Source organism: Emericellopsis cladophorae (genome assembly GCF_022114955.1).
Source record: "Emericellopsis cladophorae strain MUM 19.33 chromosome Unknown NODE_34_length_249702_cov_121_792324, whole genome shotgun sequence".
Classification (NCBI taxonomy): domain Eukaryota; kingdom Fungi; phylum Ascomycota; class Sordariomycetes; order Hypocreales; family Bionectriaceae; genus Emericellopsis; species Emericellopsis cladophorae.
The window spans coordinates 136,976-162,070 of NW_026250959.1; the positions used below are offsets into that span (position 1 = coordinate 136,976).

A 25,095-nucleotide genomic window follows, 5' to 3' on the forward strand; every position below is an offset into this window, starting at 1 on the left:
TACAGAAATGCTGACTAATTTCAATTGAAAAGCTTCATCCAACACCAAAGACACCAAAGGTGTTAATGTTGTCGCAACCTGTAAGGTGGTACTTTATGATTGGCTCGACTGGTCCACCGGAACAACACGAGACTGAGTAGAGCCTCTATGTAATAGCAAGGACCTCAATCCCAAAGCGTCGTGATCGTGAGCAAGGTTCCCTACCGGCTTGTCATCAACCCTCAACTGACTTTGCGCAGGTGTTGATAGATGAGGCTGGGTAGGCTACCGCCCGCCACGAAGTTGGCAACTTGTCATCGTGGCTATACGTCTCGAGACGGCCTTGGTCATGTACTACGCTCCAGGCTATCCGCACGGCCAATAACCAAAGTGCGGCAAAGCTGCGAACAGCTCACAGCCTTCCATGAGGCCAAATGTCACCTGTTGCCTGCAATACAACAAGAGATAACTCGGCCTACGGCTGAGCTCCCACCATACAGACCTGCGACAACAGGCATACTGTCAATCATCCCAAAGTCATGGGTGCCGTACGCTGAGTTGGTTCGGATAGACAAGCCAACGGGTACCTACTACCTCTTCTTTCCATGCCTTTTCTCAACACTCTTGGCAGCGCCAATGGCAGTGCCCATGGCGACGCCAACCACAACTTTGGGCTACTCAGCTCTGTTTTTCACTGGAGCACTCATCATGCGAGGTGCTGGCTGCTCGATCAACGATCTTTGGGACCGAAACCTAGATCCCCATGTTACACGGACAAGGCATCGTCCAATTGCGCGAGGCGCCATCACTCCATTCAAGGGCCTGGTGTTTACTGGGTTCCAACTATTGGCCGGGTTGGGTGTCTTGGTCTCGTTCCCGTTTCAGTGCCTTTTCTATGGAATCCCCAGCTTGCTGTTCGTGGCTAGCTATCCTCTGGCGAAGCGCGTCACATATTATCCTCAGTTTGTGCTGGGACTGACGTTCTCATGGGGCGCTATCATGGGCTACCCAGCCCTTGGTATTGATTTGCTCTCCAACATGCCGGCGCTCACCTCGGCAGCATGTCTGTATGCCTCTTGCGTGTCATGGACGGTATTGTATGACATGATCTATGCCCATATGGACATCAAGGATGACGCCAAGGTGGGCATCAAGAGCATTGCTCTGAAGCACGACGCGGATACCAAAAAGGTTCTCACCGGGCTTGCTACCGTACAAGTTGGATTCCTGGCGGCAGCTGGGTTCGCCTCGGGGGCAGGGCCCCTTTTCTACCTCGGGAGTTGCGGTGGTGCCATTGCCGCACTCGGCATCATGATCAAAAGGGTCAACTTGAAGAGCGTCAATAATTGCTGGTGGTGGTTTGTCAACGGATGCTGGATTACTGGTGGCACCATTGGCCTCGGCATGGGTGCCGATTACGTGCATCGTTATTCGACCCGGGACCAAGAGATCGAGGGGACTGATGCTGCCTAGTGTAGCGTGTTAAAGCCTTTGTACATCATCTGTGGCCATGATAGTCAATCAATGACACATATTGTTACTTTTTGAGAGACTTGTTGATCTATTCTCTGAGATCCATCTCCCCAGGTCGAAAACCCTAACCTGTGATGCCGATGCAAGCAAAGCCGTTGTGACTCCTCATGCCCAAATTTGACGTCGCCTCGTATTGCCCAATAACAAGAAACAGATTCTTATGTGCGGGGCTTCTCCTTCTTCTCCTTCCACAGCGCAAGCAGACCGACACCAGAAACCTTGACGACCTTGAAGCGCACACCGGGGATATCACCCTTGGCCTTGCCCTTGCGACCGAAACCAGCCAGGAGGACCTCGTCGTTCTCGTCCACGAAGTTCAAGCAACCGTCATTGGGGACTGTCCACAATGTTAGTATCGACATCGCCTCCACGCTCGTACTGGCTCCCACATACCGAAAGCGGTGACCTTCTTGCCGTTCTTGATGAGCTGCACACGCACACACTTGCGAATGGCAGAGTTGGGCTGCTTGGCCTCAACACCGACCTTCTCGAGGACGATGCCCTTGGCGTGGGAAGAGCCACCAAAGGGCGAGGACTTGTAGGCGGTACCGAGGGCACGACGCTTCCAGTGAAGATCAGCCCACTTCTGGTCCTTTCGGTTTGTTCGCAGCTTGCGCGCGGCGTTAAGACCACGGGGTTTGCCTCCAGCCATTTTTGCTTCGCACGGGTTAGTACTTCGTGAATTCGGTTGAGAGGCGGTCGAGCTCAATGGGTTCGAGAGCGAGTGTCGACGGTACGGAGGGGAGACTCACCGGTTTAGTCGGGTATCGCGGCGATGGATGGGTGGTAAGTCGTTGGCGGGTGACGGCGAAAAGTTGGGCTGATGCTTCCCGGAATTTCTTAGTAGGGTTTTTGCACCCTAGAGGGGAAAACGCTGGTTGTGGCTTTGGATGTGCAGGGCCACGTGACTGGACGGACTGATCATTGACGGTGGAGGCAAGGAGCGGGTCAAGGTAGGTCCGTCCCCCGGCCATTCTCCATGTGGATACCCGCGCCAAGACGCTCGATCGGGGCATTAGCAAAGTGGCGTGCGATCGCTGCCGACCCAAATCACAAGTGGTTCGCGGTACGCGATCATTGAACAGAGCTGACCTTGGTACTTGGGCAGGCTTATGTTGGCGCGCATTTTGCTCAAACAACGCCCATGACTTCAGTGCCGGCCTTGATGGCTCAGCACACACGATCACCGAGCAAGCCGCAGCGCGATCCGCCGCCGTCTTTGTTCCTTCACCCCTCGCCATCCGCCTCTCATGTGTCGCTACCTGGTATCCTGGCGCCGGGCGCCTCCGCTCCAGGGCCGAATCCCTTGACGCGCGAACGATCAAACCTTGATGTATACTCGGGGAGTCTGTCGCCATCGACAGCCAATAGATCCCGGAGGGGTTTTAGAAGCGACGAAAGTACAAGGAGCACTGATAGGACGGATGCCTTGTGGGCTGAGATGCAAGCTACCTTGGAAGAGGTAGAACTGTCAGCATCAGGAGGTACCCACGTGTTTGGACCAGAGCATGACCGCAAACTAGGAGATCTACGTGCGGCGCAGATTGCTCTTGCACAGGCATGGGCCCGAAGCGAAGCTGACGATGCGATCGAGACAATGTATCGAGACAGCGCTGGCTCAGCAGCCGGAGACGAACTGCGCAACATGAAAGGAACAGTCGGCGATGCGTCCAAGTCGGCTGGCGGAGAGGGCACTGAGGCAGTAAAAAGCACAGCGCCATCTACCTCTGGGGCCAAGTCCGATTCGAGCACAGCAGGGGCAGATCGCTTGGGCGCGAAACTAGAGGAAGAGACTGAAGCAGACATATTACTTGCGCGGAAGCGGCGCGAAGCCAACGATGAGTACTTTCAGAGGGTCAACAATGGAGTTGTCGATGTCGTGGCCAAGCTCGACGATGTGGCCAAAGCAATGCGCAGCATCGAACGAGAGAGCAAGGACGTGTGGGCGGAGAGCGATGCAATGACCGGAAGCGTCAAGTCGTAAGGCGAGGCAGTACTCAGCTTGTCACGATAATTCTTCTTTTTAGCGAGCATTGTAATTTGCATCCCTTCAGCAACAGGCGTTTGGGCGCTGCCGTGCGGGGGCGCCTCGAATAATGCTGTGTAATATATGTCCTTGAGCCGATAAGATGGCAATCTGTACACTCCGTAGTTCGCACTTCTCACATTCGCCCTTCCACATGACGTGTTATTAGAAGCTCTCATCCGCTATCCGTACACGCTGGTTGACTCCCGGAAACCCTTTACATACTGCCACGTCAATTAGGAACAGCACGGGGGCCTTGGAGGCAGCCGCCGTGGAACGGCAACGACCGCGAGCAAGCAGGCAAAAGCACCATACCTTACAGCCTGGAAGAGGAATGTATGAGGAATTCAAGGTCTGACGATGCGTTCACTGGCTGGGCGATCGTCGGTCGACCCGGAGTGCTACCGTTTTTGTCTCCTGCCTAATTAGAATGGCACTTGGATGGCGCTGCCCCGCCACTGGCGTCGCTGCCGGGGAGCCTGAGGTCATCCGCTCCCACGCCGTCGGCATCAACCTCTAACACAAGGTCTGAGTCTCCTGTCATTGATTTGAATCTCATGCAACTTCCCCCTGCTATCAAACATTTCCTGCATAAATATCGACCTGTCCCCATCTTCAGCGCCAACGTCACCAATCTCACGCATACCCTTTAATTTCATCTCAAACTAACCCGAGCGATCATACTTTCGACATGCGTGTCTCTGGACTTCTCGCTTTGGCGCTCGCTGTCATCCCTGGTGTTTTCGGCAAGTCGGTCATCATTTACTTCGACGACAACAACACTCCCGATTCCATTGTCGATCAGGCGAAGAAGGACATTGTCAGTGCTGGTGGCAAAATCACCCACGTATACTCCATCCTCAAGTACATCCATCTCATTCTGCTATCTGTAATCTTGGGCTTACAAGCGGTGATAGGGGCTTTGCTGCCGACGCGCCAGAGGAAGCGCTGCAATCTGTGCAGACCTGGGGCAACGAGCACAAGATGCGTGTTGAAGAAGACCAGGAGGTTTCTATCAACAGCTAAACTTCACTAAAGACTTACTGCTTACTGGAGGCGTTTTGTTCGCAAGGATATGGCGTTATGATGATCACATGCTACCTTACGGAAGAAGCAACTGGATAATGACCTTGCAAATTGCTGGCAATCACGCTCGTTAGAGGAGTTAGAGCGAGTTCTTTGGATATATTTGACAATAACTGTTCCGACTTCTGAATGGTCATAGGCAAGCGACAACGTTGTTCGTCTCGTCAGCAGCACATACTCCCAACCGACCTTATTGGGCGGTGTCAGGCAATACAACCGATAATACCTTGGACAGAATGGAACGTAGCATGTATCACAAAGCATAAACGACATGCACCACACTCTTGAGACCAAATATCAGTAACAACCTGTTCTTGGCTTTCGGAAGCATTCTCAGCCTTGTCCGTGAAGCGGGAACAACGAGTACCCCATGGCGGGCACCCGCCAAGTGTGCATGATCCACCCGGGACCTGGCCGCACGCAATGCGGACTAGGGGGACAGGAGGGGAACACCACCTGAACAGCATCTGAAGACCGAATCTCTCCATAACACAATTACAAACTTTGGAATCAAGATCACGGACGAACATGTGCTATTCTTCGGGATGAGAGAGCGCTTCTCCGAAACAGTCTACCCCTTGACATAAAAGCATCCTCATCTCGCTGCTCGACATGGTTCTACTTCACCATACCTACTTATCCCGTGGACCACGCGACGCGACTCTCGACCCTACTCAGCTGATCTACATTAGTTATTGACGGCAGCACTCGGCGAAATGGACAAGTCGTCGGCAAAGGCGAGGCCGTCATTTAGCGAAGGCGCGCGGGTCGCGCTCCTGAAGACGGTCAACCGCATGTTTACCCTCGACCCCCCTATCGACAGCCTCGAAGACCTTCACAACGGCCTTGTCCTAGGCAAGGTCCTCCACGAGCTTGACCCCGAATTCGACCCCTCGCATTTAGAGAAGGACCAAACAGTTCCTCTCTTGACGAACAAGCGCAATATACAGTCGGTCTACAAGGGACTCTTTCGTTTCATCCGTCGCAAGGTCCCGGAGCTGAGCTTCCAAGCCTCCAAGTTCGATTATCATGCCATCGCCGAAAGCCCTGACGCGCAAGGCATCAGCCAGGTGAGTCGCCTCCACAGCCTAGCCTTCCATACCGTGGAAGAGCGAAAGAAACAGCGCGAAGCAGAGCTAACATTTCACGTGGGACAGTTGCTCGCCGTCATCGTTTGCACTGCAGCTTTTGGCCCTAACCGACAGCAATATGTTCCAAGAATACAGCATCTCGACCAGAAGGCGCAGGGGGAGCTCATGCATATACTGCAAGTCGTACAGATGGAGATGGCAGATGCCAAGGGAGCAGCGGATGACACGGACGAAACTGTTGACGATATGTTGGAGGCGCGTGACATTGACCTCTTGGTGGAAGAGCAGAACGCCGCTCTTCGACAACAACTAGACACTACAAAAAAGCAGCTGTCCGACTACATTACGCGACTCGAAAAGCTCCACCAAAGCCACAGCGAACTTCAGTATGAGAAAGACATGAACGACCGCGAACTAGATCTTCTCCGCAAGGCCACCCGAGATGGTGCTAGCAATGCAGACACAGTCAAGGCCCTCGAGGCTCGGGTTCACGAGCAAATGGAGATCATAGCAGATTACGAAGAGTCTATGCGAGAGGATGCCAAAGTCAAAGCTCATCTTGAATCTGAAGTTCAACGACTCACCAATAGAGCTGCATTGGCCGAATCTCTCCAGGATCAGGTGGCAGAGTGGAAGCACAAGGCTGAAGAATTCGAAAAGAAGGCCAACACGGCTGATCGATACAAGCAGAAGCTTGAACAGCACCAAGGCGATGCCAAGGAACTCTCAAACCTCAAATATGAGCGCGCGGAATTGCAGGACGAGATTCAACGTCTGACCGGCGAGATACTTCGCAGCCAACGCGCGCACAAGGCCGACGCCGAGTTGAGCACACTAATCTCCCAATCTGAACAAGCTGTGTGGGACGAGCGCAACGCCAAGAACTTGCTGCGGCAAGACCTTGAACATGCACTCACGGAGGTTGCACAACTACAAGCCCTCCGCGATCAAGATGAGGTCATTATCAAGGATTTGAATGACCGACTCCAAGGTGGAGAAGGCTCCTCGATGCACCAGGGTGGCGATGCTGGCATGAGTCTCGAAGATGAGCTGAACGATGCCAACGACAGTGCTCCTTCAGCCGACTTCTCTCTGGCGAATGCACGCCTCAAGGCAGAGAATGAGGTTCTGAAGAGGACTGTCGCCTCGAAGGGGGATACCACCATCTTGCAGCGCGACTTGGACGTTATGACTGCACACCGGGACCGACTACAAGCCAAGACGAATGACGACTTTGAGAAGATTGCAATCCTCAATGCACAGGTCGAGGCCGTGTTGAACAACTTGACAGGCGAAGGGTTAGTCAAAACCATCAACGAGATGCTGGCTGATGGCCCAATGCATGTGCTAAATTGTACATATTACAGGGACAAGGCTTTTGCTGAGCTTCGCCAAGCCGACCTGGAGAAAGCGGACAAACTTGAGAAGGCTCACAAGCGCATTGAAGCACTCGAGCAGCAGGCCGCCGATCAGGCTCGCGAACTCGTCACGCTTCGAACCGACTTGGAAGCTGTGGACAAGGATGCGGCTCAAGCTCTGGAGGACGTTAAGCACGCCGACGAGATTGTATCAGCGTCTCTAAAATCGGAGCTTGACAGGTTGCGCGAGAAACTTGGTATCGTGACTGCTGACAACGACGCGCAGAAGGGCCAGCTCATTGAAGCGCTCCTGGCCAAGGACCGACTTTCCAAGGCTGCGGAAGGCAAGACTCTGGACGAGATTATGGCCACTGACCCCGACCTGGCTGCAGCTGCCAAGAAGGAGACGGAGAAGATCGAGAAGCTCCGGGCCCGCTTGGTCGAACGGAATGAGGTGAGTGGCGAACATTCCCTGTCATCCCTCCACGATGAAATGCGCCCCGAGGCGTGGCCAACCTATGTCATGGTTCACCACGAGCGCTCAGGACCCTCGCCCGACAAGCGTCGCAGTATGTGTGGCTTTGGAAATGTGCATGGCCTTGGCCGCACTCGCGGTCCACCCATGCCAGCGTTTGGCAGCGACTGCTCGCCTCCGCACCCGCGCCCGACTAGCCTCCCCTGGCCACGTGCCCCCAGGATGAGCCTTGAGCACCAAGTGGTGCCCGGCCACACCCAGTTCCCTATTCTTTGTGTCAACGGCGGTGTCGACAAGGTTGCTGTGGCTAGACCTGAAACCCCTCCCAAGAAGAAGACGAAGGATGGACTGTTCAAGCGAGCATTCAACCGCCCCTTTAGCTTCAGCAGGAAGAAGAGCCAGGCTTAGAGAGAGAGAGAGAAGGCAGTCTTGAAATGGTGTTATTAACAGAATGTGCAGCAACTCGAAAAGTCTGAGCTGGAGCGTGTCGACCTCCAACGTAAGCTCAAAGCTGCCTTGGGAGGAGATCTGGCGGCGGAGCAAAAGGTATGTTTTCTTTTATTCAGCATGTTTCTATCCATGTTTCCTTTCCCATCCAGTGATTTGAATGAATGTTAATCTGTTACATCTTCAGGCTGCTCTTGAGAAGTCGATCAAGAACCTCCAGAGAGAGAATGCGTTGATAGCAACGGCGTGGTTCGACCTCACGGGCCGCATCCAGAGCAACCACGTCGTTCTTCAGAGACGCCACGACGCGCCCAAAAGTTGGCTGAACAAGCAGCGGCAGATGGTTAACGGTCAGTTGCGCCGCCGCGACTCGCTCTATCTCTACTGAACTGACTTTGTCAGCTACCCCGAGGAGATAGGAGCTCACGAGATGATCTCGTCATGAGTGACGCTCTGGGTCTTCGTGTCCCCTTGTCGACGGCGGCGTGGGCCATACTGCCTCTTTGCCTGCCCGCTATGTTCGGCCAACGGGGCGAAACCCTTTCTATCGTTAAACACGTATATATTTAATCATATGCATAGCCAAGAGGCGGAATACCCGGGGCAGACGCATTTGAGAGAGGCAGCGTTGATTTAACCTAGCATCGCAACGGAGTCAAGAGGGCGGGTCGGTCGTTCCAAGTTTCATTTGTCCGCGATGCGCCATAGAATACCAACAATAGACGGGAAAGAGGATAGAATAAGAGGATGCTAGTTTCATGGTCTCGGCTAAGTTTGACAATGTGGTACATACATGCGTCAGTACATCTCGCCACAGCCACGTGATGACCGCAGCTGTGTGCTTTCTGCCCTTTTCGCTTAGTTCGAGCCAGTGATGCGGCTCAGGATCGTCGAACCGTGACCCTTGCTCTGCCCAGCCTCCACAATCTGCAGCATGTTCTTCCACACCTGTCCAGGCTCTTGGCTGGCATCCAAGCCCTTCCAGATGCCGGTCTTCTGGTAGTAATGCACAACGGGCGAGGTCTGCTGGTGATAGACAGCCAGACGCTTCTGCAGAGCCTCGGCGTTGTCGTCGGAACGCTGGATAAGGGGCTCGCCGGTGACGTCGTCCTTCATGGCCTCCTTGGGAGGGTTGAAGGTGCGGTGGTACGAGCGGCCAGAGGCCGGGTGGACGAGGCGGCCGGTGATACGCTCGACGAGGAGGGAGTCGTCGATCTGCAGCTCGACAGCGTGGTGCAGGTTCTTGTTGCGCTCGCGGAGCATGGCGTCGAGACCCTCGGCCTGAGGCACGGTTCGGGGGAAACCATCGAGGATGAAGCTGGACACCATCAGTACCTTCGCGATTACCGTGGCGCGTTGGCAAATACGTACCCGCCGAGGCACTCCTTGTTGTTGTTGAGCTCCTCCTTGATCATGCCGATCATGATGTCGTCGCTGACGAGACCGCCCTGGTCCATGATCTTCTTCGCCTCGCGCCCGAGGGGTGTCTTCTTCGCAACCTGGGAGCGCAGCATATCGCCGGTGGCCTAGCAAGCTGTCAGAACAGGGGCATTGCGACTGCGCGCCGCCGTAATACGTACGAGGTGGCAGCAGGAAAATCGCTCTTTGAGCTTGGGGGCTTGGGTTCCTTTGCCTGCAAAACTTATCAGCATGAATCCGCAGGGTCAATCGCAGGTTTGCGTACCGGCACCAGGAGGACCGATCAAGATCATGCGAATCTCCTCAGTCGAGGGCGAAGCGCCGGTACCGCGCTGTTCGAGACGCTTAATGCGCGACTCGAGGCCGGTGACCACATCCTTCAGATGCTTAAGCTCATCCTCGACGATGCCCATGATGCTGGTGGAACGAGGTCAATTGGCACAACAAGTAAGACCTGAGAAAGAATTCGACGCGTGGGGAGGGTATGGGGGGCGGTGGGCGTAGAGTGAAGGGAAAGCAGAAAAGCCCGGAGGCAGGTTTCGAGATCGGAGGATGGAGTTGACGGAAACCAGCCGTGGAGCTTGCCGGCCGTGGAAATGTTGGTGCCTTGTGATTGGGCGCGGATGTACTCGCGTCGCTTGATGGACGGGCGGAATGTAGTAGACAAGGGATGGTTTAATCGTCTGAGATTCACTTGTGAGGTCTTGCTGATTTAATTTTTGACGTATAGTACCCATTGCTTTTGCCGACACCTGTCTTGTTGCCGCCGAGCTAATTAGGAGGAGCCTGAACTGAAGCATCTACATATCCGTCCGTCCGTCCGCCGGTCCACGTTTCCGCTGCCACGCGCCGAGGTTGGAACTTGGAACCAGCATTTCCCAGGGAACCACGTCCGTGAGCGTCTCTGCGCGTGATATGCCCAATTGAAGCAGTGGCCACGTCATATGCTTACAGCTTGACTCTACTGGGGCCTACAGAAGCCTATCAAGCCCAAATCATGTCCTACCAGCTCGATGTGTCTACTCTCACAAGTTGAGAGGTGCACTGAGAGTTGTAATCTGATGATGTCAAGCGAACTGTGATCAAGCCACGCTGTGGCGCATCACGTGACTGTACGTGGGGCTCGAGCTCTGGTTGCTTGAGCTCTAGCGTCAACTGCATCACCAAAGGCAGCCTCCAACGTACGTAGGGCGATCAGATCAGCAAACGACTTTCTTGAGACAATCGCGAGCGACATCATCACATAGCTACAACACATTTCACTGAGCGCAAGGGGCACAGACCCCACCACGTCTTTGAGATGCCTACTACCACAGCAGAAACCCTTTCCCTCGTCACTCGAAACGTCTCTGTCGCACCCCTCGTGCTGCTGAGCGCCGTCGACCACTACAACAGAACCACGCAGAACCAGATCAAGTCACGAAGAGTCGTCGGTGTCCTACTGGGTCAAAATGATGGGAAGAACGTCAGGGTGTCAAACAGCTTTGCTGGTGGGTGCCTATCGTCCCGCTGCTATCCGTGCCACGCTGACCTCGACGACAGTGCCCTTCGAGGAGGATGAGAAGGACCCTTCAGTGTGGTTCTTGGACCACAACTACGTCGAGAACATGAACGACATGTTCAAGAAGATCAACGCTCGCGAGAAGTTAATAGGCTGGTACCACTCCGGCCCCAAGCTGCGCGCCTCCGATCTCCAAATCAACGAGCTGTTCAAACGGTACACGCCCAATCCACTCCTGGTCATTATTGACGTCCAGCCGAAGGAGTCAGGTGTACCTACGGATGCATACTTTGCGGTCGATGAGATCAAGGATGTAAGTTCTTGACGAGCTGTGCAATACGTGACAGCCACTGACATCGACAGGACGGCACAACCACCGCGAGGACGTTTGTCCACACCCCTTCGATCATAGAGGCCGAGGAAGCAGAGGAGATTGGTGTTGAGCATCTATTACGAGACATCCGAGACGTAGCCGTTGGCACATTGTCGACTCGAGTCACCAACCAACTGCAATCGCTGCAGGGTCTACACTTGCGCCTTCGCGACATTGGCGCCTACCTTCAAAAGGTCCTCGATGGCGACCTGCCCGTGAACCACGCCATCTTGGGGAATTTGCAAGACGTTTTCAACCTCCTTCCCAACCTCTTCACACCGGAAGCAACGGGCAAGGCCGGGTCTGGCGAGCTGTCGAATGCGCTCAGCGTCAAGACCAACGATCAGCTCATGGCCATCTACCTCAGCAGCTTGATTCGCGCCATCGCCGCATTCCATGACTTGATTGACAACAAGATCCAGAACAGGCAATCGGCGGAGGAGAAGGAAGCCAAGAAGGATGGTGCGGCGAACAAGGACGAAAAGAAGGAGGCTACGGAAGCGAATGGGGACAGCAAGGAGGCGTCTCCCAAGGACAAGGAAAAGGATAAGGAGAGCAAGGACAGGAAGAAATGATGACAAACTTAGAAAAGGGGCACAGTGCCTGCCTGACTGTACAGTGGGAGCATATCAGCCTAGATTATTATACGCCTGCTATGATACCCGCAAACTGTTCCTTTGACGTTTCCTTGTGTTCGACGTAGGCCCCGAGAATAGTCTCCCACCTCTCGGCGAGGACACAGGCGAGCAAGTGCTTGCAGCAGGGCACATCCTCCCCTCTCCCGGCGAGGCCATCGAAGCTGATGCCACCAAACGACCAGTCTAGCTCTGCCTGCTCTACACCACCGCTGTCGTCTATGCTGACTGGGAATGCGTCGAAGGCAAAGCTCGCGCAAGAGCAGTTCCAAATGTGCGTGTCGACCAAGTAGCTTTTTGCAGTGGAGGAGTGTGCGTCACGGGTGCGCCGGGTCGCAAGCGTTGTAGCGAGAGACTTGACGATGAATGCCTTCCTTTCCGCCCCGTCCCCCAGTGGTGTGCTGACCACAGACACCAGTTGGCGATCAAGAAGGTCGAGCGCTGGCAGTAGAAGACCCGGGAACAGGACGTGTAGCGTGAGGAGCAACTCTTGCCGATTGACGGGCAGACGTTTGGCCCCGTCGCCAGATTCGAGGCTGGAGGCAGCCGATGATGATGTGGCCGGAATCGAGTTCAGCAGGGTTGTGAGGAACTGGCGATGAGATGGCAACGTTGACATTGTGCGACGCAGAAGTGAAGTTGATGATGTACATTATTTGATTGCACTATGGCACCCAGCAGATTTACAATGGTCTAATCTAATAGTCTAACATTGGCGCGCGCACACCAACTCATCTACACCCACTCCTTGGGCTCCTTGAGCACATCCACCAACCTCTGCTCCCGGCTCTTCGGTTCTGGCTCGTGCATGTACTTCCACGTAGCCGTCAGCGGCAACGACATGAGAATACTTTCCACCCTCGAGCCAGGCGTGTTCAGCCCAAACGCCGTCCCGCGGTCGTGCACGAGGTTGAATTCGACGTATTTGCCACGGCGAATCTGCTGCCATTCCTTCTCCTTCTCGGTAAAGGGCATGTCCTTGCGCTTCTCGAGGATGGGAAGATAGGACGGCAGGAACGACTTGAGACAGTCTTGAATAAAGGCAAACGTATTCTCCTGGTCGTGAGACGCCTCATCGAGGTCGTCAAAGAAGATGCCACCGATACCGCGGCATTCCTCGCGGTGCTTGTTGTAAAAGTACTCATCGCACCACTGTTTGAACTCGGGGTAGAACTCCTTGTTGTGCTTGTCGCACGCTTCCTTGAGTGTCTTGTGGAAATGGATCGCGTCCTCGTCGAACAGGTACGAGGGCGTCAGATCGCTGCCACCGCCGAACCACCAAGCCTGCGACGTGCCGTCTGGGTTGGCCGTCTCAAAGTACCGGTAGTTCAGGTGCACCGTCGGCGCCATTGGGTTGTGCGGGTGCAGCACGAGGCTCAAGCCGGCGGCAAAGAAGTCCAATGAGTTGACGGTGGGATCCAGGCTCTTGTGGTTCGCACGCATCTTCTCAATCGCAGGCTTGGGGAGCGAGCCGTAAACGACGCTGACGCCCACGCCAGCCTTCTCAAAGACGTTGCCGTCCTGGAGAACGCAGGTGATGCCACCGCCGCCATTCTTGCGGTCCCACTCGTCCTTGCGAAACTTCTTGCCGTCTATCTTCTCGAGCGCTTGCACAATGACCTGTTGCTGCTCCTTGATGAAGCGTTCCATCCTTAGGCGCATGGGCGAATCGTCGCTGATGGCAGCTTCGCGCTTCTTCTGGGCATCTTTCTCGGCAAGAGTCGAGGCGTCGAGGCCGACGGGATTCGATTTAATCTACAGCAACAACAAGGTCAGTTTGGTCGCTTCAAGGGTGGGCAGCCAGCGTGCGCATACGTTGTGGTAGGCCAATGGAGCGGCAACGCCTAGGACAGCCGCTGCGCCGATCAAGGAGAGATGCCAGGAACTGCGAGAAGACTGATGCGTGCTGGCCTTTGTCGATAGCGACCTTGACGAGCCCCATTGGCGTGTGACAGAGTGCGTCGGCAGCTGACGAAGTTCCCCCGCAAGACGTTGTGCCTGTCGTCTTGCAGCCATGGTGACGGTTTTCGTGTTAGGAATGGTGGACGTATCGGCCTGCGAGGGCTGCTGGATTACAAGATTCTATGGAGAGCAATTGTTAAGGATGCCTCTTGTCGTTATATGGTTGAATTTTGGACGCCCTGGGAATAGTAATCGAGGGTCTAAAAAAACAAATCTTACGATTTGACGGTTGGAATCGGGGACGTTTCCATAGGCCGCCGAGGCGCGAACTGCCGTCCGGCCTCCAGTCCCGTACGTACCTGACAGCCGACGTCGGCCACGCGCTTCCACATCGCACCACGCATCAGGTGATGTCTAGAGGCGTGATCAAGACGGCTTTTTGGGTGCACAAACAAAACACACATTAAATGGGACCGTCACCTGAGAATTCTATACTTGCACGGCGTCTGCTTGGGCGATTCGTCTCAGACCGTTATGGAATACTTGCTGTATGGGTCGGTGGCAGCTGCCCCCGGGCAGGCTCAAAGATGATGTTATCGACACAGTTCATTGAAAAAAGGGCGATGCGGCTGCCTTTCCATTAACAAGCAACGCGAAATCTGATTGTGAATACAATAATTAGTGGGAAAGGGCTCTGTGACTCGTCCCCGGCACACCTGACGACAGGATCTTGTGATCACGAACAATAAGGCAGCCTGCTGATGAGGCAGACAGTGCGAATATGACCTCTAGATGTGGTGATAGCGATTGTTTTACGGTGTGTGTACAGTGCGCATGGCCTCATTTGATCGAAAGCGGTTTAGATTGGGAGCCCCGCGTCCAGTCGGACCATCAAGCCTGGAGCTCCAGTCCCGCAACTGGCGAAAGCAGCAGTGCATTGCTTCGGGCTGTGACTGTTCTTCCAAGGCAGGACAAGTATTTGGTCAGGTTGGTTAAGGTAGGTAGTCTATTTGTAATGACTTGAGCACCTTGCTTTGCCACAGCTGTCAGATAGAAACTGTCATCTTCTCGTAATTTCCAACCACGTCTTTCTTCTGGTCAGTCACTGCGAGGTCACGAGCCTAGCACAGCTCCAGTCCCGGCCAGTCCCCAGAATCACGGTGTCACTCGCGGCCTGTAGGCATTCAAGCCCCCCACTGCACCGCTAGCGCTTGGCACTTGACAGCCTGGAATCTCCCAGTCAGCCCAAACCTTCTACCTTTCCCATCTTCCCTTTGCACATTATCATGCCCGAGAGTCTCGTCAACGAGCAACACGTTACACCATCCGAATCGCAGCCAGCACCAAACGTCGCAACGCCAGACAAGATGCGCAGCAAGTTCAAGGACGAGCACCCCTTCGAGAAGCGCAAGGCTGAGGCCGAGCGCATCCGCCAGAAATACTCTGACCGCATTCCCGTAAGTGGCATTTGCGAAACTATCGCCATCGCCCTTTTTTCTTCCGAATCCTTGATCCCATCGATGGGTTTCCTCATAGCTTCTTCTTCCGGTGCCACGCAGTTCGGAGCGCCCGTCACGGCATCACCGCCTTTTCCGCTTCGCTGCACCTGGCGGCCTCGAAGAACCCCGCCACTCTAACTGACGGTATACTAACTGTGCGCAAGGTCATCTGCGAGAAGGTCGAGAAGAGCGACATCGCCACCATCGACAAGAAGAAGTACCTGGTTCCTTCGGATCTCACCGTTGGTCAGTTTGTGTACGTCATCCGCAAGCGCATCAAGCTCTCGCCCGAGAAGGCCATCTTCATCTTCGTCGATGAGGTCCTACCTCCCACAGCCGCTCTAATGAGCAGCATTTACGAGGAGCACAAGGACGACGATGGGTATGTGTTTCCTCAAGAGGTTCGAGAAGCATCTACTGACATGCGGCAGTTTCCTCTACATCACTTATTCAGGCGAGAACACCTTTGGGTCTGCTTAAGCGAACTACCTACCAGCGCAATGTGCGGAATGACTACGGCGTTCGGGCGGATAATGTTATTTTCTTGGTTTGGGAGAGGGTCTTGCGCTCTCGAGTCAGTATTCAGAAATACCAGCAAATTATGCACTTTGACAAAGGGAGATGCTTTGAGCAACTTGATGCCGGACCACGGGGTGATACTGCTGTTGAATGAACAAGTTGCGTGAAGGAATATGAAGACAACACTGTGCTAACTTCCCAATTATAAATTTCCACGTATATCGCCGGTTTACATGCGCGAACCCTGCGAATGACTGGATTCTCACGACTGTTGACGACGCGGCACAGGTTGAAGAGGTCTCCTAACATTCGGTTGCTCATGGCCGTCAGCCCGTCACCTTGATGCCTCACGCCCCGCTTCACGTGCTGTAGCAGCTGTCGACCGAACGCGGCGATGACCCGCCAGACAACCCAAAGCTGCCGCCCGTATTGGAGATCCAACGGTAGATCTCCGTGGATTATTTACTCTTGCGATCAGCTATCGCGCAGCGATTACTTACTTGAGTCTAGTGATCTCATGAATGACAGGCATGCGTGCCGTACTACGTAAGGACTGGAGGCAGGTACCTTATCGTGCCTACAGCGCCGCCCGGCCACTGACGTCAGAGTAGCGGGCAGGGCTTGGCAGCTCAGACTGCTGGTACTTGCACATCCCGTGCAACCTCCACTGCTGTCGCAAGTACTGGGCGAGGCAGCGACGTCGCCGAGATGCCAGTCGACTTCCTTTCCGGACACCACCACGTGGAGCGCCAATCCTCGGCAGATATTCCAGACACAGCCCAGCGGACACCTCACTCAGCGGAGCGGAAGAAGACCATAGATCCTGCTTTATCCCTTGTTCTCTTCGGGAAGTGGTGGCCAGCAAAGCAAAGAGCTATTGGTGGGACCTTGCTCAGGGCCAGGGTCCTGGAGCCGAGAGCATGACTCGATTGGCTGCCCATGTCGCTTTCAACAGAGGTGCGTCCTCAGCCCTCACCGTGGAGTATCGTCCCAGGATGGTGTCGGTTGCCACCGTCTCAAGCAACCAGCAGAAGGCAATGTCGTCAACTTGCAGGGGCAGCAGGGCCCAAAGGACGCTCGGTCTGGGCGAGAAAACACCATAAAACAACATGGTCCGTCGTTGCCCTCCGGGCGACGCTCCTGGACGGATGGGCACCCTTTTCACAACCTATTGCGCTCCCAGGTGTACCCCCTTGCGCAGCAAACAAGATATCTCAACTTGTGAGCCGATATTTTCCAGAAAGCAAAAGAGTCACACGCCCCATTCACTTGGTGGTCTGAGGTCTCTGGTGCTGTCTGTTGTCGACATTCGGTGCCGTTGCTTCGTTGCGCAAGGAAATCAGGAGCGACACTCACTCGCGACAAACACAGTGGCTTCTCCAGCCGACGAGTTCTACTCCATACCCAGGATCCTCTTGGCCTCGGTTTCAGACATTCTCTGGCCAGAGTTTATTTTAAAAGTCGACGTTGACGCCGGCCGCCAGCCGACCCTGAGCTCGGCGCGTTGACTGGCTGTCGATAGTCGCCCAGCGCTTAACCGCCGTACGGGAAGCGCGCGTGCCCACTCACGACCAGAGAATCGACTCTGATTGAGGAAAGACGAAATTCTGTGATTGGAGGACTTCTGTGTTTGCTACGTATTCACTACGGAAAAAGATCAAGTGAGTCCATTATTTCGCTGCTTTCTCGGTTTCACTGCCCCCGTCCGTTCCTCACGCCCTCAGCACTCCCTTATAGTCAGTCAGCCGCCTCAACTCTTGTGCTACAGACTGGGCCCTGTTCCTATTGTTCTCATTCACTGAATAAGACAATCCTCACGGCCGGTCATGAACACATAGATCATTGCTGCGTGTTGACGAGTGTTTCCTTTGTCACTTTTCCTTTGCTATCCTGCTGTCCTGCATCGTTTTTCTTACACCACTTCTCCTTGAACGACCTCTTGTCCCGCTGGCGTGACAACATCGTTTCGGCTCTTCATTGGACTCGTTTCTATATACGCATACGCACGCCTCACGATATATTGCATCTTTGACCAACGCGATGAATAGATTCACCAACATGTTTTCCACACGGAGCCCCCCGCATCAACACACCTACCCCGAAGTGCCCGGCTCACTGCGGTCCGACTCTGTCGAGCTATCTGGCTTCGAGAAGATCAAGGACGCCAGGGCCACATCGGCATCCAATTTCACTCCCTATCTCGGACTCCGTTCTCGACTCTCACAAATATGGATCAACCGATGGACCATCCTGCTGCTCCTCGTCCTAGTCCGAGTGCTGCTGCTCATTGCATCACTCAACGACAATGTGGGCTCGGCCAAGGAAAAAGCCCTCTCAGCATGTACCAAGGTTGAGGACGTCGGCAGCTCCATGGCATCCATGCCTCATTACCTCTCGCTCGGTGTGAACGAAATGGCGGCCATGGGTGTCGAGACGGCCGTCAAGGCCATGGTCACCGTGCTGGAGCTCATCCTCACTGGAGTGGAGAGCATGATCTTCTTCTTCATTAACTTCCTCGTGGGCACCTACGTCTGCCTCCTCACTGCCCTTGTCAAGGGCAGCCTGGACGCCGTTGCCTCCGTCACCGAGGATATTGGCAATGTGGTCAACAAGCTCATCGACAGCGCCACAGACGACATTGAGTCCATCTCCAGCGACATTGAGGACGGTATCAACAACATCCTTGACGGCGTCACCGACTTCTTCAGTCCAGGATCCAGTGACAAGCCGGAAGTGGACTTCTCCGGGCCCATCGAGAAGCTCAAGGACTTTGATCTCGACCCCAATGACTTTGCCAAGGATATCCGCAAGGTCAACGAGAACATCCCCAACTTTGACGAGGTCAAGAACATCACCCAGGAGACCATTGCCATACCGTTCGACTTTGTCCGCAAGGCCCTCAACGACAGCTATGGCGACTACAAGTTCAACCGCGATGTGTTCCCCCTCGCGCAGAAGGAGAAGATGACTTTCTGCTCGGACAACAGTACTTTGAACGACTTCTTCCAGAGTCTCTACGATCTCATTGAAAAGTCCCGCATCATCTTCATTGTCGTTCTCGTGCTGCTGGCCGTGGCTGTCATCGCACCCATGGCGTGGTACGAGATCAAGCGGTGGAGGCGCACGCAGCGTCATGCCCGTCTCGTGGAGAAGGACTCGTTTGATCCGATGGACGTGGTGTACATTGCTTCCCGGCCCACTACCTCGAGCTTCGGCGTCAAGCTGGGCTCCCGTTTCTCCGGGAAGAGGCAGGTCCTGGTGCGATGGTGCATCGCCTACGCAACCTCTCCGTCGGCCATCTTCGTCCTCTCGCTGGCCCTAGCCGGTCTCTTCTCCTGCCTCTGCCAATATATCCTGCTGCGCGCCGTGCAGAGCCAGGTGCCCGCCCTCAGCAGACAGGTGGGTGAGTTTGCTGGCGATGTAGTCGGCAGCCTGAACCAGGTCTCGGAGGAGTGGGCTCTCGACGCCAACAGCGTGATGCTGGGTCTCGAGAACGACATCAACGACGACGTCCTCGCCTATGTCACCAACGCCACCGACGCCGTCAACGACACCCTGACCACCTTCATGGACACCATCAATGATGGCATTGAGACGGTGTTTGACGATACCATTCTCGTCGACCCCATCAAGACCGTGGTCCGCTGCATCATCGGTATCAAGGTCGAAAGTGTGCAAAAGGGCCTGACCTGGGTCCACGAGAAGGCCCACGTCGCGCTCCCCATGTTTGCTAACGACACCTTCAGCCTCGGCGCGAAGGAGTCCGTCAACGGCGACTCGGACATGAACACTTTCCTCGCGGCGCCCGGAGATGGCACCGAGGACGAGGTCTCTGGTGCGGTGCAAAAGGTCGTCGACTGGCTGCGCAACGGCATCGTCGTCGAGGCCCTCATCTCCACGGGCATCCTCCTCCTCTACGTCATTGTTGTCCTCCTCGGTGTGATTCGCGCCCTTGCCGGGATGGCCATGCCAGACAAGACCCGTGCTGAAGGGGGAGGTAATGGCTTCCGCTTCACGGGGGATGACCGTCCTCCTCTGACGCCTCGCTCGCAACCCCAGGCTTGGACAGGCGAAGGCAACCAGTTCCAGCCGCACGGGTCCGAGACGCACATTGAGGGTGGCTACTACGGTAGTGGCGACGAGAAAGCGACCGGCGCTGTTGGTGCCCGGCCAAGACACAATGCAGGACATGTGCGGAACAGCTCCTACGGCGAGATTGACCACGCGAGCAACAAGTTTTGATCTCCTTTGATCTTTCACCCGAAAAGACAAAGCTACGGAAAAGAAAGAAAAAAAAGAAGAAGAAAAAGGGGTCATAACTTCAAGAACATATCAACTCGCCGGGCTGTGCTCGAAACGTGTCAACCGGGTGGGCGTTTAGAGGGTTTTGGATAACGGCATTTTTGTGACGAGGCATGACAGAATGGATCCCACCGCGACCACCACAAGTTTGGACTCTACTCACTGGTGGTCGGTCTGTAAGCGGGAAGGTTTTCTTTTTCATTTTTTATAATAAAAAATTTATTGTAGCCTAGGCAAGTCATAGATTGTTTCCCCTCAGATTGGACCTGAATACACACAAATGGCTGCAACCGAGCATGCGTTGACTACGTGCGTACTTATCTACTTGCATATAACATAGTCCAAGAATCATTCTTTTCGTACATATAGTGTACATGGAACACACATACTGATACAACATGTCCATTTTCATACCTTGAGGTGACCCTCTCTCCCAACCTCAGCCTCCTGTTCCAGCTCCTCCCTCGCCAGAAGCTCCGGCTCAGTCTCATCCGTAATTTCGTCGCCCACGACCTCGCCCAGCTCCTCGTTGCCCAGCGTAAACACGTCCCTGGCCTTGAGCTCGGCCAGCACGCCGCGTCCCTCGACACTCAGCTTGCCGGGCGTGGCGTGATCGAGCGCGAAGCGCAGCATCCTGGCGTCCTCCTCAGTCCACGGCCGGGGTTCCAACCCCTTGGCCAGCCTCTCCTCGTTGAACTTGTCCCGGACGGCCTTGGTCTGCATCACGGCCCAGCGCAGCTTCCACCCCGTGGGGCCGAGCTCCTTGATGCGCGCGGCCTTCTCCTTGAGCAGGTAGTTTTCGAGGCCGCCCTCCTTCTTGATGGTCTTGAGCACGCGCATGGTGAGCTTTGTGCGGACCTTGCAGCCGAGCGAGGCGACGTCGTAGATGCGAATGTGCACATTGGGCCGCCAGAAGCGTTGTGTCTTGACCTTGTGCGGTGCCGACACATTGTTGCCGAAGCGCACGCGGGTCGTGCCGTACAGGCCCTTGTTGGACTGTTTGTAGATGAGGCGGGGGCCGTAGGGATACGGAGGGCAGGCAATGGCCGGTAGATTTTGGGGTTGAATGGTCTTGGTCTGGAGGGTGGATGTTGTCGAGAACAAGCGACTCGAGGATGGTTTCGCCAGCGACGAGCGCAGGGGCGCTGTGAAGGACGACATGGTGGTCGCCGTTGGTGTTTTTCTCGTCGTTACAATCGCATTGAGCATTTGTACCAGTGTCGCCGAAGAAGTATCGTCGTCGTCGTCGTCGTCGTCGTTGTCCTCGCCGCTATCGTTGTTACCACCCGTGATAGTAGTCCCAGTCCATCCAAGAAATTTGGACCAAAGCTGCTGCCCCCGGGGATCCTCTGCTGATTGGCGTCACGTGCTACCGCGTCCCTTTCGCGGGACCCATCCAGCGGTCTAGTACGTACAAGTACCTCGATTGTTTGTTCCACATGCCAATGCCGACCACTCAGCATGTTCCCGCCCATAGACGGAGCCATTCTCCGGTCTAATCCCGACTTTGCCAACCTCTACACGAAGCTCACAAACGTCGTGCTGAACCCCGATGGCTCGACACGGGAGGACCCGGCTGTCAAGGAACGCCAGCGGGTCAAGGACGAGCTCGACAAGCACCGCCTGCAGGCCGCCAAGCAGCACCTCCTGACACAGGCACTGTCCTCGCTCACGCCGCCACCGCCGTCTCGCGCCCCGAACCCTCGCCAGCCGCAGCGACCGACCCTCCCCGAGCCACTCCTCGACCTTCTCCTCATCTTACCGCCGCTGCTCGCCCCCTTGGGCCCAGGCGTTGCCGAAGATGACGTGTCCCTCTTACTGTCCAGCCCGCCTCTGACAGAGCTCGATGGCTTGATGCCCGACTTGACCAGTCTCCTCTCGTCGCATCTGCGTAGCTCCGCATTGAATCTAGCGAGGATCACGCATCCGTCGACGAACCCCTCGTATCTACACCGGCATATTCCCGCGCTCGCGACCAGCTTCGCAACCTTGACCCAGCAAGAGCGCGATGCGCACCAATCACTGGTCAAAGCGCGTCTAGAAGCGCTGTCCAAGCTGCTCGAGCTGATGGACCTCTACGTATGCTGTCTAACAAAGCTGATCAGGACGCTGGAGTCAAAACACGGCGTCATAGCCCGGAATTTGGATCTGCGGGCGACGGAGGCGTCACTAGAGGCAAGGCACGTGCACCAAAACGTCGAGATGGCGCTACACACGACCGCCGGCCACGTGTACTCCCCCGACGCCATGGCGGCTCTGAACAAGTACGCACTGCATCTGAAGGACGCCAAGGCGCGCACGAGGGAGAGGATCAAGAGTCTCACGGCCGAGCTGGGGAGCTATGGTGTGGGCATCCCGGGCGACGAGGCAAAGGAGCGGACAATGAGAGAGATGGCGCGTGTATACAGAGACATGGCGCGACAGGTGGAGGATGCCAAGGGCGATCTCAAACGACTGCAGCAACGAGGGTGAAAATAATGACACAGGCAGGTAGGCAGGCAGGCAGGCAGGCAGGTAGACAATTTGCATAGTACTAGTACATTGATCGTCAAACGTCATGGTATCGTCCGTCCCTCTCTACATTTTGATGGTCCGACTCGACTCGACTCGACTCGACTACTGCATTTAACCCTTGACCTGGAAGATGGCCTCGGCGAGGTGGTCGACGTTCTTGCTGGTGATGCCGGAGACGGAGATGCGGCCGTCCTTTGTGAAGTAGACGGAGTAGTTCTTGGTAATCTTGTCGACCTCCTCTGGCTTGAGGCCGGTGTAGGCGAACATGCCGATCTGGGAGGTGATGTGTGACCAGTCGTGCTTGGAGCCCAGGGCCTCGAGCTTCTCGCGGAGGAGCTTGCGCATGGTGATGATGCGGTCGGCCATGCCCTTGACCTCGGCCTGCCACTGGGTGTAGAGCTTGGGGTCGTTGAGGATCTGCGAGGCGATGCGGGCGCCGTGGATGGGGGGGTTGGAGTACATGGGGCGGATGATGATCTTGAGCTGCGAGTCGATGCGCTTGGCCTCCTCGGCGTCCTCGCCGACGACGGAGAAGACGCCGGCGCGCTCGCCGTAGAGACCCATGTTCTTGGCAAAGGACTGGGAGAGGAGGATCTTGTGGCCGTCGCGGATGAACTGGCGGACGGCAAAGGCGTCGGCGTCCGAGTCGCCCGAGGCGAAGCCCTGGTAGGCCATGTCGAAGAAGGGCAGGTGGTTCATCTCGAGGCAGACGCGGGACAGCTCCTTCCACTGCGCGGGCGAGGGGTCGACGCCGGTCGGGTTGTGGGCGCAGGCGTGGAAGAGGAAGACGGAGCCGGGGGGCGCGGCCTTGAGGTCGGCGACCATGCCGTCAAAGTCGAGGCCGATGGTGTCCTTGTTGTAGTAGCGGTAGGGCTCGACGGTCAGGCCCGCGTCCTGGAAGATGGCCTTGTGGTTGGCCCATGAGGGGGTGGGGATGCGGATGACCTTGTCGCCCGAGTACCAGCGCTTGAGATACTCGCCGCCGATGCGCAGGGCGCCGGTGCCGGAGATGGTCTGGGTGACGGCGATCTTGTCAAGGACGGGCGAGTCGTTGCCGTAGGCGAGCTTGGCGGCGGCCGAGGGGAACTCGGGGACGCCGGTGATGCCGGCGTACTCCTTGTTCATCTTGTTCTCGATCACGCGCTTCTCCGCCTCGCGGACCGAGGGCAGGACGTAGGGCTTGCCAGCATCATCGCGGTAAGCACCGACACCTGTGCGGTGTAATTAGCTTCGATCCGACTCTACGGGTTGGCCATGGCCAGGCATGCGTACCGAGGTTGATCTTCTTCTCGTTGGAGTCAGCCTTGAAGGCCTCGGTGATGCCCAGGATGGCCTGCGAAGGACGGTTAGCACCATCGGGTGGGCCGCGATGGCCGATGGCCAATGCTGTCGCTGGCGATCAAGGGATGGCTCACGTCCTAGGTTCGACCTCGTTAGCGAAAGTTACTGGCGACGTGGACGCTCTCTCTCCGTTGGAGTCACCTACAGGAGGGCCCTTGGGGACGTTGCCCCAGATGGAAAAGGCGCGCGCGGAAGCGGCAGCGGCAGGGACAGCAGCTGTGCGGAGGGCCGAGTGGCGGGCGCCGGTCTTGATGGTGGTGGACAGCATCGTGGGCGGACTTTTCGTGGTGGTGCGTGCGATTGCAGAAGGACTGGAGGCAGAGGGAGAAGAGGCGGGAGAGAAGGGACTGGAAGGGAACTGCTCGGACTGACGTGGATGTAGATGTTTGTCTGCCGGCCCGGTCAGGTCCTGCAGGCCGCAGGATCCACTGGCCGCATCGAACCACCGACCGCGGTCAGGGCTGAACTGCGGACTCTACACGTAGTCGGGATAGGTGCGCTTATTTGTTGCGACATGGCAACAGCGCGGTGCTGTACTTGGGACCCAATTGCCTTTGAATTAGGGCAATGCTTCCTCCTTGGTAATTTAATGGTGTCTTTTTCCATGTCACGGCTGACCGCAATGACCAGAGCTGCCAGTTACTTGTACAAGTACGGATAGCTTAGCAAGCTCTCCGAGGCCAAGTTGAATTGCCGTGCATTTACCCGGACGGGCTGGTTGGTGGCTGACCACTGTGGCTGGGTGGGGCCCTGTGAGTGTGAGAGAGGTCGTTGGAAGCGCCGAAGGATCGCGCAGTCACGGGATGAAGGGCAGCGCGTTAGTCATGCCCTCGCACTGCACTTCTGGCGCTATTACAGAGTACTGTCTGACTGTACTGCAGCACGTGGTCATTCGCGACGCCTGTTTATCTTATCAATCGCATCAGTATCTTGATTCAATGTCGGGATGCTGTGCTTCAATAGTTTTCTCGGTGGTGATCGGATTGGCCGGTGTTGCAGCGTCCGGACGTTGCTCGGTCACCCGGTGTCGGCAGGACGCTGTTGCAAACATGTGACAGCAATGGCTTGCTGGCTCTCATCGCAGCATTGGCAACC

At 55.7% G+C, this 25,095-nt stretch overlaps 15 protein-coding genes across 15 annotated transcripts; 9 read left to right on the top strand and 6 right to left on the bottom strand.

Moving 5' to 3' along the window:
- Window positions 1-615: 615 nt before the first annotated feature.
- On the top strand, window positions 616-1,452 carry J7T54_005421 (4-hydroxybenzoate polyprenyltransferase-like protein; the record flags this gene model as incomplete). The annotated part of the gene is made up of 2 exons (XM_051507640.1): window positions 616-665; window positions 906-1,452. 2 exons carry the CDS (start codon window positions 616-618, stop codon window positions 1,450-1,452), a joined length of 597 nt encoding a protein of 198 aa, XP_051361175.1.
- A 218-nt stretch (window positions 1,453-1,670) lies between these two features.
- Window positions 1,671-2,164, bottom strand: J7T54_005422 (40S ribosomal protein-like protein; the record flags this gene model as incomplete). Its single annotated transcript, XM_051507641.1, has 2 exons — window positions 1,671-1,849; window positions 1,906-2,164. 2 exons carry the CDS (start codon window positions 2,162-2,164, stop codon window positions 1,671-1,673), a joined length of 438 nt encoding a protein of 145 aa, XP_051361176.1.
- Window positions 2,165-3,109: 945 nt separating this feature from the next.
- J7T54_005423 (uncharacterized protein) lies at window positions 3,110-3,496 on the top strand (the record flags this gene model as incomplete). The annotated part of the gene is made up of 1 exon (XM_051507642.1): window positions 3,110-3,496. The coding sequence occupies one exon, from the start codon at window positions 3,110-3,112 to the stop codon at window positions 3,494-3,496; it is 387 nt and encodes a 128-aa protein (XP_051361177.1).
- A 733-nt stretch (window positions 3,497-4,229) lies between these two features.
- J7T54_005424 (uncharacterized protein) lies at window positions 4,230-4,564 on the top strand (the record flags this gene model as incomplete). The annotated part of the gene is made up of 2 exons (XM_051507643.1): window positions 4,230-4,402; window positions 4,456-4,564. 2 exons carry the CDS (start codon window positions 4,230-4,232, stop codon window positions 4,562-4,564), a joined length of 282 nt encoding a protein of 93 aa, XP_051361178.1.
- A 776-nt stretch (window positions 4,565-5,340) lies between these two features.
- Window positions 5,341-7,956, top strand: J7T54_005425 (uncharacterized protein; the record flags this gene model as incomplete). The annotated part of the gene is made up of 3 exons (XM_051507644.1): window positions 5,341-5,694; window positions 5,782-7,013; window positions 7,083-7,956. 3 exons carry the CDS (start codon window positions 5,341-5,343, stop codon window positions 7,954-7,956), a joined length of 2,460 nt encoding a protein of 819 aa, XP_051361179.1.
- A 199-nt stretch (window positions 7,957-8,155) lies between these two features.
- J7T54_005426 (uncharacterized protein) lies at window positions 8,156-8,383 on the top strand (the record flags this gene model as incomplete). Its single annotated transcript, XM_051507645.1, has 1 exon — window positions 8,156-8,383. The coding sequence occupies one exon, from the start codon at window positions 8,156-8,158 to the stop codon at window positions 8,381-8,383; it is 228 nt and encodes a 75-aa protein (XP_051361180.1).
- A 470-nt stretch (window positions 8,384-8,853) lies between these two features.
- Window positions 8,854-9,827, bottom strand: J7T54_005427 (adenylate kinase; the record flags this gene model as incomplete). Its single annotated transcript, XM_051507646.1, has 4 exons — window positions 8,854-9,313; window positions 9,367-9,521; window positions 9,576-9,628; window positions 9,680-9,827. 4 exons carry the CDS (start codon window positions 9,825-9,827, stop codon window positions 8,854-8,856), a joined length of 816 nt encoding a protein of 271 aa, XP_051361181.1.
- An 887-nt stretch (window positions 9,828-10,714) lies between these two features.
- On the top strand, window positions 10,715-11,863 carry J7T54_005428 (26S proteasome regulatory subunit rpn-like protein; the record flags this gene model as incomplete). Its single annotated transcript, XM_051507647.1, has 3 exons — window positions 10,715-10,904; window positions 10,957-11,228; window positions 11,279-11,863. 3 exons carry the CDS (start codon window positions 10,715-10,717, stop codon window positions 11,861-11,863), a joined length of 1,047 nt encoding a protein of 348 aa, XP_051361182.1.
- A 67-nt stretch (window positions 11,864-11,930) lies between these two features.
- J7T54_005429 (uncharacterized protein) lies at window positions 11,931-12,542 on the bottom strand (the record flags this gene model as incomplete). The annotated part of the gene is made up of 1 exon (XM_051507648.1): window positions 11,931-12,542. One exon carries the CDS (start codon window positions 12,540-12,542, stop codon window positions 11,931-11,933), a length of 612 nt encoding a protein of 203 aa, XP_051361183.1.
- Window positions 12,543-12,658: 116 nt separating this feature from the next.
- J7T54_005430 (Oxygen-dependent coproporphyrinogen-III oxidase-like protein) lies at window positions 12,659-14,229 on the bottom strand (the record flags this gene model as incomplete). Its single annotated transcript, XM_051507650.1, has 3 exons — window positions 12,659-13,678; window positions 13,739-14,005; window positions 14,185-14,229. 3 exons carry the CDS (start codon window positions 14,227-14,229, stop codon window positions 12,659-12,661), a joined length of 1,332 nt encoding a protein of 443 aa, XP_051361184.1.
- Window positions 14,230-15,111: 882 nt separating this feature from the next.
- On the top strand, window positions 15,112-15,804 carry J7T54_005431 (Autophagy-related protein; the record flags this gene model as incomplete). The annotated part of the gene is made up of 3 exons (XM_051507651.1): window positions 15,112-15,282; window positions 15,489-15,706; window positions 15,756-15,804. The coding sequence occupies 3 exons, from the start codon at window positions 15,112-15,114 to the stop codon at window positions 15,802-15,804; spliced, it is 438 nt and encodes a 145-aa protein (XP_051361185.1).
- Window positions 15,805-17,883: 2,079 nt separating this feature from the next.
- J7T54_005432 (Plasma membrane fusion protein-like protein) lies at window positions 17,884-20,085 on the top strand (the record flags this gene model as incomplete). Its single annotated transcript, XM_051507652.1, has 1 exon — window positions 17,884-20,085. One exon carries the CDS (start codon window positions 17,884-17,886, stop codon window positions 20,083-20,085), a length of 2,202 nt encoding a protein of 733 aa, XP_051361186.1.
- Window positions 20,086-20,553: 468 nt separating this feature from the next.
- Window positions 20,554-21,306, bottom strand: J7T54_005433 (54S ribosomal protein-like protein; the record flags this gene model as incomplete). The annotated part of the gene is made up of 1 exon (XM_051507653.1): window positions 20,554-21,306. One exon carries the CDS (start codon window positions 21,304-21,306, stop codon window positions 20,554-20,556), a length of 753 nt encoding a protein of 250 aa, XP_051361187.1.
- A 300-nt stretch (window positions 21,307-21,606) lies between these two features.
- On the top strand, window positions 21,607-22,617 carry J7T54_005434 (uncharacterized protein; the record flags this gene model as incomplete). The annotated part of the gene is made up of 1 exon (XM_051507654.1): window positions 21,607-22,617. One exon carries the CDS (start codon window positions 21,607-21,609, stop codon window positions 22,615-22,617), a length of 1,011 nt encoding a protein of 336 aa, XP_051361188.1.
- A 153-nt stretch (window positions 22,618-22,770) lies between these two features.
- J7T54_005435 (Aspartate aminotransferase-like protein) lies at window positions 22,771-24,268 on the bottom strand (the record flags this gene model as incomplete). Its single annotated transcript, XM_051507655.1, has 3 exons — window positions 22,771-23,870; window positions 23,932-23,992; window positions 24,107-24,268. The coding sequence occupies 3 exons, from the start codon at window positions 24,266-24,268 to the stop codon at window positions 22,771-22,773; spliced, it is 1,323 nt and encodes a 440-aa protein (XP_051361189.1).
- Window positions 24,269-25,095: the final 827 nt, after the last annotated feature.